The sequence below is a fragment of the Vigna radiata genome, unplaced genomic scaffold (assembly GCF_000741045.1).
Source record: "Vigna radiata var. radiata cultivar VC1973A unplaced genomic scaffold, Vradiata_ver6 scaffold_7, whole genome shotgun sequence".
In the NCBI taxonomy this organism is placed as follows: Eukaryota; Viridiplantae; Streptophyta; class Magnoliopsida; order Fabales; family Fabaceae; genus Vigna; species Vigna radiata.
In genome coordinates, this window is record NW_014543262.1 from 1,950,750 (window position 1) to 1,964,421 (window position 13,672).

Consider the following 13,672-nt stretch of genomic DNA (forward strand, 5'->3'; position numbering starts at 1 on the left):
TATATATATATATATATATATATATATATATATATATATATGTGTGTGTGTGTGTGTGTGTGCGCGCGCGTGTGTTTTGGTATTCATTCATGCTAAAAAATATCCTTGGTAAATCCACCCTACCAATAATTATGTATTTATCTTAAATATGAAAATCCGCAACTTGGGTACGTTTTAGTTACAATTAATTGTTTATAAAAATAGATAAATTAGATATGGTTACGTGTTACTTGAAATTCTTCTCACACTACTACATAAATGTGCATAGATAACGTTTTTTTTTTTTTTATCATAGATAGCGCTTTTTAAGCGCTATCTATATTGTATTTGTTTAAACAAATTATCAACATAAATCATCAACTTTAATATATTTTTTAGTCTTTCAAAAATAATTATTTGATGACATCATACGATTGAAACCTGAGTCAAACTCGATTGATATAACTTCTAACTCAAAATTTTAATGTTGTGTTTGAATGAAATAATTTAGAAGAATAAATCATTTATTTGAAAAAAATTTAAAATTTTCTACCATTAAAATGACTTTTTTGGATAAATTAATTAGAGATAAATTGAAATTTAAGAAATTTAAGAAAATATTTAAAATCAATAAAACAGAAGAATTTAAATACTTTAAAAACTAAAAATAAAATTGAAATTTCATTCGTTTTCACTCTTCTCATTCAATTCGCGAATGTCGAGTCAAGTTGACTCAAATTGTTAAGCAAAAGGTCTAGTTGAGTCAATTTTGATTGAAGGTCGAGCTGAAGAACAAGGTGGGTTGGCCTAGGCCGAAGGTCAAGACCGGTTGCCCCAAATTGAAGTTTGAGTTGGGTCGTAATGATTGAAGGTTTTTCCTGGTTGATTAAGGCCATAAGTTTAGCCGATTTGGTCAAGAAAAAGGTTGAGATGAGTCAACTTAGAATGGTTGAGTCGAGTTAACTCGAGCTGAAAGTCGAGACTAGTCAACTTAGGTTGAATGATGAGACAATCAGCACGACTCAAAGGACGAGATGATTTAGTCCAAGACAAAGGTAGGGTTGATTCGGTTTGGGTAGAAGGATAAGTTGGTTTGGTCTGAGCTGATGGCCGAGTCAGTTCAAAGTTTAAGCCAATTTGAACTAATTGTAAAAGTTCAAGATGATTCAAATCGGGTCGAAGATCAAGTCAATTCGGCCTCGACTGAAGGTCGAGTCTATTTGGCCCGAACCAAAAGTCTAGTCAATTAAGCTTGGAACGAAAGTCGAGTTGATTCTCCTCAGATTGAAGCTCGAGTTGATTCGACTCGGGTTGAAGCTCGAGCTGATTCGGCTCGGGTTAAAGCTTGAGTTGATACGAATTAGGTTGAAGCTCGAGCTGATTTGGCTCTAGTTGAAGCTCGAGCTGATTTAACTAAGGACAAAATTCAAGTCGATAGTTTTGCATGAAGTTCAAGTGGATTTGACTAAAGACAAAAGTTAAGTAGATTCAATGCGAGTCGATTTAGCTTGAGTCGTATGTCGAGTTGATTCAACTGATTGTTGAACTAATTTGGCCCAAGATGAAGGTAAGACGATTTGGCCTAGGTCAAAGTTCAGGTGGATGTGACCTGGGTCAAAGGTTGGATAAATTCATCTCAGGTTAAATGTTGGATGGATTTGTCCTAGGTTGAAGGTCAAACGGATTTAGTTCACGAAAAATTTTGGGCTAATACAACTCAAGTTGAATGTTAAGCTGATTCGGCCTAGGATGAAAGTCGGGACGATTTGGTATGGGTTGAAGGTTAAGCAGATTCGACTTCTAACAATGTTTATGTTGATACAGCTTGGGTCGAAGGTGCATTCAATTCGGTTTGGGTCAAAGGTAGAGTCGGTTTAACCTTATATTTTTCCCTATTTTCTAATTGTTGGGCTTATCATGAAATCAATTCATATCTCCAAGATATTTTCTCTCTTATTATAACCTTTATGAAGTTATTATCAAATTATGTATGTAAATTTAATATATTTTTATATCACATATTGGAATATTTATACTCTTTTTTAATGTTTTTATTTATTATTTATTTTTCCCACATAAGAAATGTTTAACTCTTAATTTAAGTGTGTAATAGCATTAACCCTAGGTAATATAAAAAAATTATCTCCTTTATTCTCTTATTCTTAATATTTTGTTTCATTTGAAAAACGTTTTTGTTTTGCTAAAGCAATTTTCATTATCTTTCAACACTTAAACTAGTTTCATATTTGAAAAGTTGTTTTAGATATCTAAGGTATTTTCATCTTCTCATATCTTTAATTATACATTTGTTTTCCTTGTGGGATGTCATTCAATAGTGTATCAAATTGTTTCTAACCTATTTGATTATTTTTACTTCTTTTTAACATTTTTGTTTGTTGCTTATTTTTATCATGTAAAATATTATTTTAATATTTTTTATATAATTATTTTTATTTTCTAATTCATTATGATAAAAGTAATCCTATCACTAAAATTTTATGAAAGAAATTCATTTTCTATAATATAATAATAAAATAATTTAATGTCATTGATATGAATCTTCTTTATCACCATCCAACATATATTAAAGTTGAAAAAATGAAAGATTTATGTTAAATTTTAATTATTATTAGTTTAAATTTTGTTTATTTGTTGTGATTTCATTGGTGAATTTTTTTATTAATACAGTGAAAAGGAGATTTCATTTGAATTTAAAGAATGAGAATAAAGAGACACTTTTTTGTTTGTAATATTTGAAAAATATTTTTAAATTTTATCCACTTTATTTCATTAATATTTGTAAATTTAATAAACATTTTGATTTTCATTAAATTTTATTTGACACTCTAATTTGAAATCTATACAATTATAATTTCTTTCTAAATATTTGATATTGAAGAAATGAGAATATATTCTTTTGATATTGAATATTTGAAAATATTATATTTCTTTTCTAAGAATTTTTTATAATTTTATAAAAATTAATTAATTAATATTGAAACACTAAGAAAACAAGTATGGGTACGGGCAAAAGTATAAGGGTATACCCGTTACCCAATGTAGATGGGGATGAGACAAAAATTTCATACATATTGTGTTTGGGTGTACAAATAAGGATGGATTTTTTCTTTGGGGTTGAGTATGAGATAGTGAAATTTGTTCCTGCTCTATCCCGTTGTCATCCCTAGGTTTAGGTCTTAGATCGTGATAACTAAGCCTAAATCAAAGGTCAAGACAAATCAGTCTGCATCAATGGTAAAGTCGAGTCATTTCGGGTTGAGACGAGTTGTCTTGAGTCCAAGATCAAGACGAGTCCACCCAGGTCGAAGGTCGTGATGACTTGTCTCAATCCTACGGTCAAGGAGATGAGTTGTTTGAACCAAAAGTAAAACTAAGTTGACTTAGGATGAATGATAGAGTCGAGTTATCAAAATATTTTTGCAATAGAATTTTGTCTTAAAAGAGAAGTTATAGTATTTTATCCAAACAAAACAATTTAAGATATTACAATTATTGCACTCAAACAAGCTATTTAAAAAATGGAGAGAATTCAATTGTAAGTATCTCAAATATCATATATTTCATTTTCTTATAATTGTTAAAATCCTTTGTCCAAACACAAGATAAGATATCGAGTATTCATCCTTATATCTCATATGTGTCTGATGTGATACTTAGACTCATGAGTTATCAATAATTAAAATACTCATCAATAATATAAACATTGAATGTGGGGTATGAAAAATTGTCTCTTTTTTGTTTAAATTGTAAAATGATTGGTCATGATTTATTTAATTGTAGACGATTACAATAAGATGCTAATGTAATTTCCAGTGAGAAGAAAAAAGTTGGAGCAAAACTACAACAACTTTATTGTCCTAACGTGGTTAATGTCCAAGATGAAAATAAAGACTCTCTAAGTTCGATTTTAAAGCCTCTGGAGGTTGTTGTGGAGCTTACTTTGTAGCCTATTGTGGAGCCCCTAATGGAACCTCTTAGGTATGCTACCTATGAATTTTCTATCATTAAGAATTTACGTATTTCCACTAGTGGTAATGTGCCAATTAATTTTGATTCCTTGATTGATGATATGTCTTCTTTGACTCTTATTGTCAATAATATATAGAGTTTACAAAATATCAATTCACCTCATAGTAATCTTGACACGGTTCCTAATTCTTTGATCTCTAGGAAGGTTATTTTTGTAAAAGAATTAAAATTAGCTTCTAAATTGACTAACATATTTGATGAAAGGGATGATTCTAATAAAGAAAAAGATAATGAACCACTTCAAATTATAAAAAAAGAAAAAAACTAGTAGGAGTAAGGCAAAGAAAATTAATATTAAATTTAAAAAAACAAGAACTTCTAAAATAAAATAATAATTTTTAATATTATTTTGGAACATGGGAAAATTAGCTCATAATAAATCTTTTGATATGCTAATTATTGAACCACATTTGCCATTGATGGATTTACTTTGTTTTTTTGTAATAGATATTTTTGTTTATATGTGTAAAATGTTTTTTTATCATAAATTTGACGTGATCTTTCATGTTTTTTTTTTTACTTTTTTTTTTTCATTTTATAATAAAATTTTCATGTAATAAAAATATGAGTCTGTTTAGAGAAATAATTAATACATAATCTCTCTGCCAGTACATGCTAATAACAATTACGTCACATTATTAACAATTCAAACATAACTTTAAGAAGTTTTGCTACTCATTTAAAAGTCATAAAGAAAATTATTTATATTTGCTTTGAACTCCAGAAAAGAATAATTGCCATTGAAATGAATATAGAAATTAAGTTCTATAGTCAACTATAATTTTTTTTTTAAATGATAGTAATAAGATCACACATTTAGTTCCAGTTAAATTTTGTGGGTCTAATAAAAAATCATTTTATTTTAATAATTTTGTATTCATATAAATTACTTTATTTTATTTGAAGAAATTATAAAACTTCAATAATTGAAAGTTGAACCTTTTCTTGGATAAATAGTTAATATTAATTTAGTTTTTAGTGGAAAATAATTTAAAACTTCTCCTCCCTCCCTCAGAATAAATGCTAACAGAACAAGTTAATGAGTTATTAAAAGCATTAAACCCACCTTAAGTCTTTGAGGGTGTGTTCACTTGAAGGTGACAGGAGGTAAACGAAAGTGGATTTTGAAGTAAATTTTTTTAATCTATCATATAAACTAAATCTTACACCAATTCTCACAAATTTTATTTCAAAATTCATTCTCGTTTACCTCCAAATTCACTCAAATAAACAACAAAAAAAATTACCCTTAAATCCACTCAATCACTCTCTCCCAGTCACCTCCTGTCACCCTCAACTGAACACACCCTGATAGTTAGACAATAATCATTAATGATCATAAAGTAATGTTATTTGTCATCATTCCCACATAAGTATCTGATTTTCATCTCCTACCCCCACTGAAGAACAAATAAATAATAATGATAATAACAATCACAATAATATAATTATGCCATATATCCATACCTGAAATTATCTGCATAATCAAGTTTCTTGTGCTATTTTTCCTTATTTACAAATGCTTAATCAAACTTATGGAAAGCAAAAAGAGTATGGACATTCTTTATAGGAGAATCAAATGAGATATGTAACAAAGTAAAGATTTTGACTAGATTCAAAGTAACTTAAAATTAAAAACTGTGAAATTCAAAGTTCAACAACCTAAATGTCAGATTTGAAATATATACTTTTGGATAAGATTGGTTTGATATCTTTCAACTTGTTTTCAAAATCAGATGACAGTTTTGTTCAAACAAGAAATATTGATCAGTGATACTTGTAGCTCATTATTAAATCTTCGTGTCTCACCCATTCATGAAATTAGTTAAGACTAGTAGGTGAACTGAACAAACAATGACTCCCTTTGAAAAAAAAAAGTTATCTTCATTTCACTCATGTTTTTTTCTTCTCACGAGGCAATATTTTTCCCAGGAAATACGGTAGCGTGGACCATAAACCTGCACTAGAACTCCACATCACCGTCCCACGTCATCAGCGTGCATCTGCACCATCCCACTACTCCATTCAAAGAATTTGTTAAGATGAATTGAGGGAAGAACAAGGACAAAGTCAATTGCTTGTGTAGCAAGTGTGTGTGAATGAGAGCAACAATACAAGATTTGAGCCATATTTTATGGTTTCTTCGCCAAGAATTGAGATTTTCCATCTGGGTTGGTTCATTCTCGGGGGGCCAAGAAAGTGAAAGAAAACTCAAAAACACTCTTGGGGGGATTGAAATGTGATTTTTTGAATGCATTTCATATACAATATTATATAGCAAGTCAACATGGCCATGTTGAACAATTCTAATACCACCACACAATCACAGAACATCCAAATCCAAGCACAAGTTCCACAGCAAAGGCTTCCGTTCACAGTCCCCATCAAGGTTTTGTGTCTCTCTTTGTTCTTTTAATTTTTTGTTCTTTATGTTATCTTTAACTTCTTTTTGCCTATTATTTCTTCTTTTGTGTTTCTTCTCAATCGAGTTTATCTGCTGCCGACACATCCATCTCTCATAGAACTCTGAGTTTGTACTATTGCTTGTTAATCAACAGAAATCTCTTATGTGAATTACAGTTTACATGCACTGCATTTGTTACATATCACCTGGTTGAAAAAACTAAAGTCAACTTGGTTATTCCTGGTGCAGGCACAAGTTTCAAACTTTTCCGATAGAACAACGGTGGCGGGTCAAACGGCAAGAAGGGTTTTCCAGATTCTGTTCTACTTGTATTTTTTCTTGGTTGCAGTCTTGGTGATTTTCCTTGTCATATATGGTCTTGTCTCTGACGCTCACACCCACCATTTCCACCCTCAGAAATGGTACCCCCCACTTCTAGCTTCAACAGCATGTGCTGGACTTGTTGGTTTCACATGGCAACGCATCACTGCACGCCACTCCACAAGGGTAGTCAGGTTAGCATTTTGGCTGGGTCCCCTGCTAACATGCGCAATGGGAATTATGTTCATATGCATTGGCACTGCAGTGAGTCTGGCAGTTGGTGTACTTGCTTTGGTTTCAGCACTGATCCAATCCCTCTATGGTTGTTGGGCCAGTCCCAGATTTGAATATGGCACCAGAATCTTGTCAGTTTCAATAGCGTTTCCTCCTAACAAAACCCAGGGGCTAACCCTTTATTCAATCCTCATTGGACTCCTTTACTGCTGTTTCCTGGTGGCTGGGATTGGCGGAGCAAGAGCCATTGAAAACAGAACCAAACTATCAGCCTTTTTCATCTTCTTGATCTTGCTGAGCCTAGGATGGACTATGCAGTTTCTGAAGAACGCAATGTATGTCACTGTTTCAAGGGTCAAGTATATGGCTTTTTCTGGAGGAGTTGACATGGACACTAGAATTGCATTTTGTGACACAATCAAACATTTAACTGGATGTGTTTCCATAGGCTCGATCTTGGTTCCCATCATCGTGCTCTTCCGGGGTTTTGCACGAGCCACAAGTCTGGTTGGAGGAGATACAGATGAGTTCATGTTTTCCTGTGTCAGTTGCTATATGGGGATTGCATCTCTTCTTGTGATCCGTGGGAACCGATGGGGTTTTGTGCACGTTGGAGTTTATAACAAAGGGTTTGTGCAAGCATCTTCTGATACTTGGGAGATGTTCGTTAGAGTTGGATTGGTGGAACTCATAGACTTGGATCTCACTGGAGTATTCTGTTTCCTTAGTGGGGTTGGCACAGGTGCAATATGTAGTCTAGTGAGTGGAATTTGGAGTCTTGTAATGCACAAGAGCTATGCCACAGAAGTATCCATTTATGCTTTCCTCATTGGCTATTTCATGGTAAGAACTAACTAATCGATTGCAATATCATATACTAATTATCTTCTGCCTCACCCTTACCAAAATGCTATTGGCTTATGCAGTGTCGATTGGCCTTAGCATGGGCACAAGCTTGTGTTGCAGCTTACTATGTTGCCTACGCAGAAAACCCACAGAGCACTCATTTTGACTCCACTATTCCAGTACGCTTGGAGCAGCTTAACAGATCTCAAGCTCTGCAAATATTCAGGGCTGCTAATTTCAGCTGAGGCTAAGAACAGTATACCAAGTTAGCTCATTTAACCCAAGAATTGGAAGGGAAATTTTGTTTTGTATAGAATGATTTCATTTGATAGTAGTCTTGAATTATGATAAATCATAACTGATGGTTCTTTATACATATGCAATGATCAAGAGTTCCATTCAGTACTGATACGATAATCATAACTGATAGAGTAGAACTGAAAAAACAAAAACCATTATCAGATAAAACATAGGAAAACTATATTTTTAATCCTTGTATTTTTTTTTAAGAAACTTAATTTTGGTCCGTATATTTTTAAATTGATGAATTAATTATTTGACATTTTGAAAATAGTTGAACTTATTTTGATTCGTAGCCGTAGTTCACGTATCATTCATTCCAAAGCTTATAGCGAAGGATTAATCTATGCAGGCACTGGAAAAAATCTAACTCAACCTCTAATCGGCCCCTGTATATGTAAGAAATAAATCAACCTATTTGAATATGTAAGAATCTAAACCAGGTTTGATGAAAAAATGTAAAAACCAAAAACCCTGAAAAGAATCCAGGCACCACAGGATTAATATCTTTAATAAAGTAGCTCCATACAATTCTACAAATCAAAGGGACATGAAAAATTTTCCTTAAAGAAATAAAACAACTGTATGTATCTTTCATGTAAAAGTATTATTACAAGTAATCATCAGTGTGAGCAGATAAAGTGCCTCGAGTAATCCAATAATTAAGAATAAATATGACAGCCATCTGATCTGACCACAAGCTCATGCTTTAGGAATAGCAAAGACTTTTGTAAATATCTTATTTTTTTCAGTCATGAAAACTCCTTGATTTACAAAACAATAAAAATAAAATGGTTACATGCAATATCAGTCAAAAGACTACATATTGGTGGTACAATAAAATTCAAAAACGTCAAGACTTGATCATTTGAGTCCCAGATGACCTCGTCCGCCACATTCTGCACACATTATATTGCCTGTTCCCCCACAGCCTGCATGGCCATAGTTGTAAAATAAAAACATATTCAAAAACAAGATCCTAATCATCAACACTATAAAACAGTAATACAACTGCACAAGACAATACATTTTTTTCATGTAAATTAATAAGAACATGATTCCACAATCTGCAGTGTAGGACCACAGCTGCACGTGGTGCAGAAAGCTAACTGCAGCAGAAAATGTTTCCACCAATAAAGTTACCATGCATCACACATTTAGGTTATGATGATTGTGATTTTTGCAAATGCAACCCTTTTAATCTAGCAATTAGTGGAGTGTTACATCAAATTTGAGCCATATATAAAAAAAATTGTTTTAGCTTAAGTCATACTAATCATATACATGACAAAAAAAGATTTAAAAATTTGCAAACTTGTTTCATTCAAAGTCTTCATAGAAGACCAAACTCCAGTTGTTCATCTAGGCAGCCATAGAAAAAGCTTAAGCTAAAACTGTCCAACTAAAAAATCAAGGAAGTGCGATCAGAGAACAGCTTCTGCGCATAAGGGACAAACACAAAAATGCTACTGGTAACAATACCACATAACAAAATTCCAGAAAATACAGTTTAAACATGAGTAAGGTGTAGGAGGTCCTGCAGCAAGCACATACTAAAGAAGTTTGCTAGAACAGGAAAAAGAATATACCTAAGCAACGAACTTTAACTATTATGCCCTGGCTTTCCAATATGGAATCAACGTATAGACCAGAACCAGCACAAGTGACACAAAGCACAGCACCTTTGGCCTCGCAATCAGTGCATCGGGGATTGTTACCAATAGATTTCTCTTCCAAAGATAGCCCAATAGGCTTCTCAATTATTTCTTCTGGAATAGCTTTATCATAACAAAACAGAGATTCAAGATTACTTCTGCGTTTGTTATCATCTGCCTTCAAACTTGACACAGACTGAAATATAAGGAAATAGTTAGCTGAGACATCCATTCCACACCAAACTTCTGCATAAGTAATATGAAAAAAGCTCTCCATTATCGTTGAACATCCATCCAAGGAAAACAGCGCCTTATTATAATCGCCCATCAGAAAAATTATCCAGCTCTTTTAACATATTAATCCTTCCTGGCCTTTTATATAGACGCATGAGAGAATTTTATCTATAATTATAAAACACTTTCAAGACATTTAGGCTTTGTTTAGTAGGCAAAAAAATATCAAAAAGTGTTGGAGATAAGTCGAGTTTGTCAGTAGAGAAGGATGCACAGATCCTATTAAACAAAAGGAACAAAGTATTTCACAAAAAAGAGACTCCCTTCCCCTATAACAACCTAAAAACATTGATAAAACCATAGAAAATAATTCCAAAACAATTAAAATACTAAAGTTATCCACAAGGTAAAACTGAATATTAGGGGGCCTTTCATATAAAAGATTGAACAATCACCAACCAATTAGTAATATGCAACACAATCAATTCCAAGCGTTCAGTCCATTAAATCCCCGAGTTACTCAACTTATTACATATAAAGCTTATTGCCAAGTGGTATCTCAATTATTTAAGGCTACCTAAATATGCAAACTTGATAGATCAATCCCTTTAACTTTCTTACCATCTATGACAAATACAATGTTGTCAAGATCGACATCCTACCTAAGATTGGACGAGTGAGGCAAACAAATATGTGAGATTGTAAGATGCCACTTAATATAATGCGTAAGAAAAATACTCAAGTACAATTTATAGTATAATTGACAATTTTTTATAACAGCTAACACCATCAGATGATATCACCACAATCAAGAAACACAAAACAAAGCCCAAAAACCATTTAACTACTGAGTAAAACAGCAAAAAGCATGCAAGCAGCAAAAACAAAACCTGAAGAGCAGCACATCAAATCAAAGCAGAAATGGAAGCAATGAAGGTCAAACCATCACCCATCCTCCCTTTCTTAACTATTACCCAAAGTTACAGCTGGTAGCAGCCACAGATCAAAGCTCAAGTAGTGTGAAAAGGTAATTGGGAAGGGATGAATGAATGACACAAGAATTTGTTGGGCTCGAAGTCTTAAGATTTCAAGTTGGCCAGGAATTGGGAATCATCTTTCAGAATTGGTTGATTAGATCACCATAACGGGACCTTCCACCACAACAATTCCATGATCAATTTCAGAAATCTCAAACTAGCATAGGAAATTGGTTTGAGGGTGTGATCAGGATGTAGCTTCAAACAAAAATCTTGGGCTCATGGAAATGTTCAGTTCTGTGATCTATTATTCAACTCTTACTAACTTGAACAAATGAACAGTTTCATTAGAATCTTCTTATAATTTTACCAATATTTAGAAATAAATGTTGCATGCACTTATTTGTAATTTTTAAGTCCTTACAATGTTACTCAGAATCTTAGATATTGTCTGAACTATGACAGAATAAAAATCAACTTCTTATCATGTTTCAACCACTTATATATCTATCCTTCCAATGAGCAAATTGTGCACTAAACACCGATTTGGATAAACTTTCAGATAAACACAATGAGAATCAATGAGGCAAAATGAATCAAATTTCTCTAATATCAACTTATAAACCTCATTTTTTTTTCAAAAGCTTCCATACTTAACTTTTCTAGAAGTTAAGGTGAATAAGTTGATTTCAATTTAAGATTTTGATTCATTTTATTTTTACCTTAAAGTCATTTCATTTTTGCTTCTGTATGTGTTCGTATAGATTTTTTCTAAATTGACTCCAAAGTATGCAATGCCAGCATATACTAGACCATGCTCAACATCATGAAACTACCTGATCAAGGTGTTGTCAATGATGTTGACGATCGTGTATATCTGAATTTCAAACACGGAAAACTCCAAGAAAGTGTTCTGATCTTTAGGTTAAGCAACACTTGATTTTGTTCCCTCTTTTGGTCAAACTAAAGCAACATTATAAATCACATCACACGTCAACTCAGACAGTGATAGAAAATATCAATTACAACAGAAAAGGAAGGGAATTGTTCTCAAACTAGAAACAGATCAAGGTCATGACATGACATGACATGACTAACTAGTAATTTAATCAGCATGCATTCGGCAATATACAAAAAGGCATATACTAAACTTTCAAAAGCAAGAAATAAATAAAAAAGTGCAAAGGAATAAGCAATTTAAAAAATAAATAAATGCACACAACACAACCAAATGTGAAGAAAGTCCTTTGCTTAGTAACACACTAAGACACAAAAATATTTTTTTCTAAGATAAATGTAGCAAGGGATAACCGTTAACCAATGCATATAATAACAATACTAGGGCCAATTTGAGCCATTATTCCCAGTCATTAGGATCTTAAAAGCAAACCACTAAAGAAAAAGAAAAACTAACATCTGTTCTATCCTAAAGTCATCCTTAATAAAAAAACCATTTGTCTTTCATGTATCAATATGCTTTTAGTAACTATTTTATCATTACAAAGTATCACTGGATTTTCGGGTACAGAAAGAAATTTAACATCATTGTCAAGTTTTCTAAACAACTTTCATTACCAAACTAGATCAACAAAAAACTGCTTAAGAATAAGAAAAGAAAAGAAGAAAAGATGACCGACCCGAAGCGAAGAGCAGCTAGAGACAGAACCATTTGAGGAAACGACATGGATTTTGGTTTCACATCCTTTGAATTTGGACCGGAAATTGACGGTGGCAATCTTCTTAGAACCTGCAACCTTCGCCACTGAAGCATTGGGGCAAAGAACAAATTTTGAGGTGGCTACTTGCATAGAAGCTGAATCCATCGGTGCCGAATGAACATGCAAAGCTCAAATGGTTCAAGCAACACACTTCATCGTACAAATCGCTTGTTTCATCAACTGGGTCTCGAAGTTCACGACGCGGGTCCATGGGTCGTGGAAAACCCGAATTCTACGTCCGAGCTTGAATTCGGATTCAGCTTACGGAGTCAGTGAGGCCCATTTGTTTTACAGCTAACGGGCTTGGAGCCCAGTGGTTAAGAAAATTGAAGGTTTTTTCTTCCAGCATTTCCACAATTACTAAATTTATAGCCCAAGGTTTGAGGATGTGATGTGAAGTTTCCGTATTGGTACAAGGAATGTTTTTTTTTTGGAAAGCGTACAATCTAAGCTGTATACACGACATAATTTAATACTTTAAAAAAAATTAAAGAGTATAAAATATTGCTATTTATTTGTTTAACTTAAAATAAATATTAGAAATTACAAAGTTTTTTTTTTTAATTTTTAGAATAATGACATTTAGAGATAAATACTTTTCATATTTAAGTAAAACTTTAAGCAGACAAAACTAGTGAAAACTCACAAGAAAAGAAAGTTTCCAAAATTATTGATTCAGATGTTTTGGTCAATGAGACTTATACAGATTGAATTAAAAAATAAAACAATCCAAATTCAACTTAAAATTGTTAGAATCGGCTGCAGCGGAATTGTTAACGTGGAATAACAAACCAAGAGGGTTTTTAAAACAAACGCGTGCCTTTTAATTTCTACTCAATTAAACTTACTACGCAAATAATAGATATAAATAAAAGAGTAAGGTTGAGAGAAATTTGCACAGATAATTTTATCCTGGTTCGGATCACACGGATCCTACGTCCAGTCGCTTATCTC

The 13,672-nt window shown here is 32.7% G+C and overlaps 2 protein-coding genes across 2 annotated transcripts; one reads left to right on the top strand and one right to left on the bottom strand.

Annotated features, from left to right (window-relative positions):
* The first annotated feature begins 5,859 nt into the window (after positions 1 to 5,859).
* Positions 5,860 to 8,294, top strand: LOC106753836. Its single transcript, XM_014635699.2, has 3 exons — positions 5,860 to 6,418; positions 6,683 to 7,831; positions 7,915 to 8,294. The coding sequence occupies exons 1-3, from the start codon at positions 6,317 to 6,319 to the stop codon at positions 8,077 to 8,079; spliced, it is 1,416 nt and encodes a 471-aa protein (XP_014491185.1). The 5' UTR covers positions 5,860 to 6,316; the 3' UTR covers positions 8,080 to 8,294.
* A 413-nt stretch (positions 8,295 to 8,707) lies between these two features.
* Positions 8,708 to 13,017, bottom strand: LOC106753829. The gene is made up of 3 exons (XM_014635692.2): positions 12,638 to 13,017; positions 9,724 to 9,985; positions 8,708 to 9,066 (listed from the first exon to the last, which is right to left on the bottom strand). The coding sequence occupies exons 1-3, from the start codon at positions 12,821 to 12,823 to the stop codon at positions 8,999 to 9,001; spliced, it is 516 nt and encodes a 171-aa protein (XP_014491178.1). The 5' UTR covers positions 12,824 to 13,017; the 3' UTR covers positions 8,708 to 8,998.
* Positions 13,018 to 13,672: the final 655 nt, after the last annotated feature.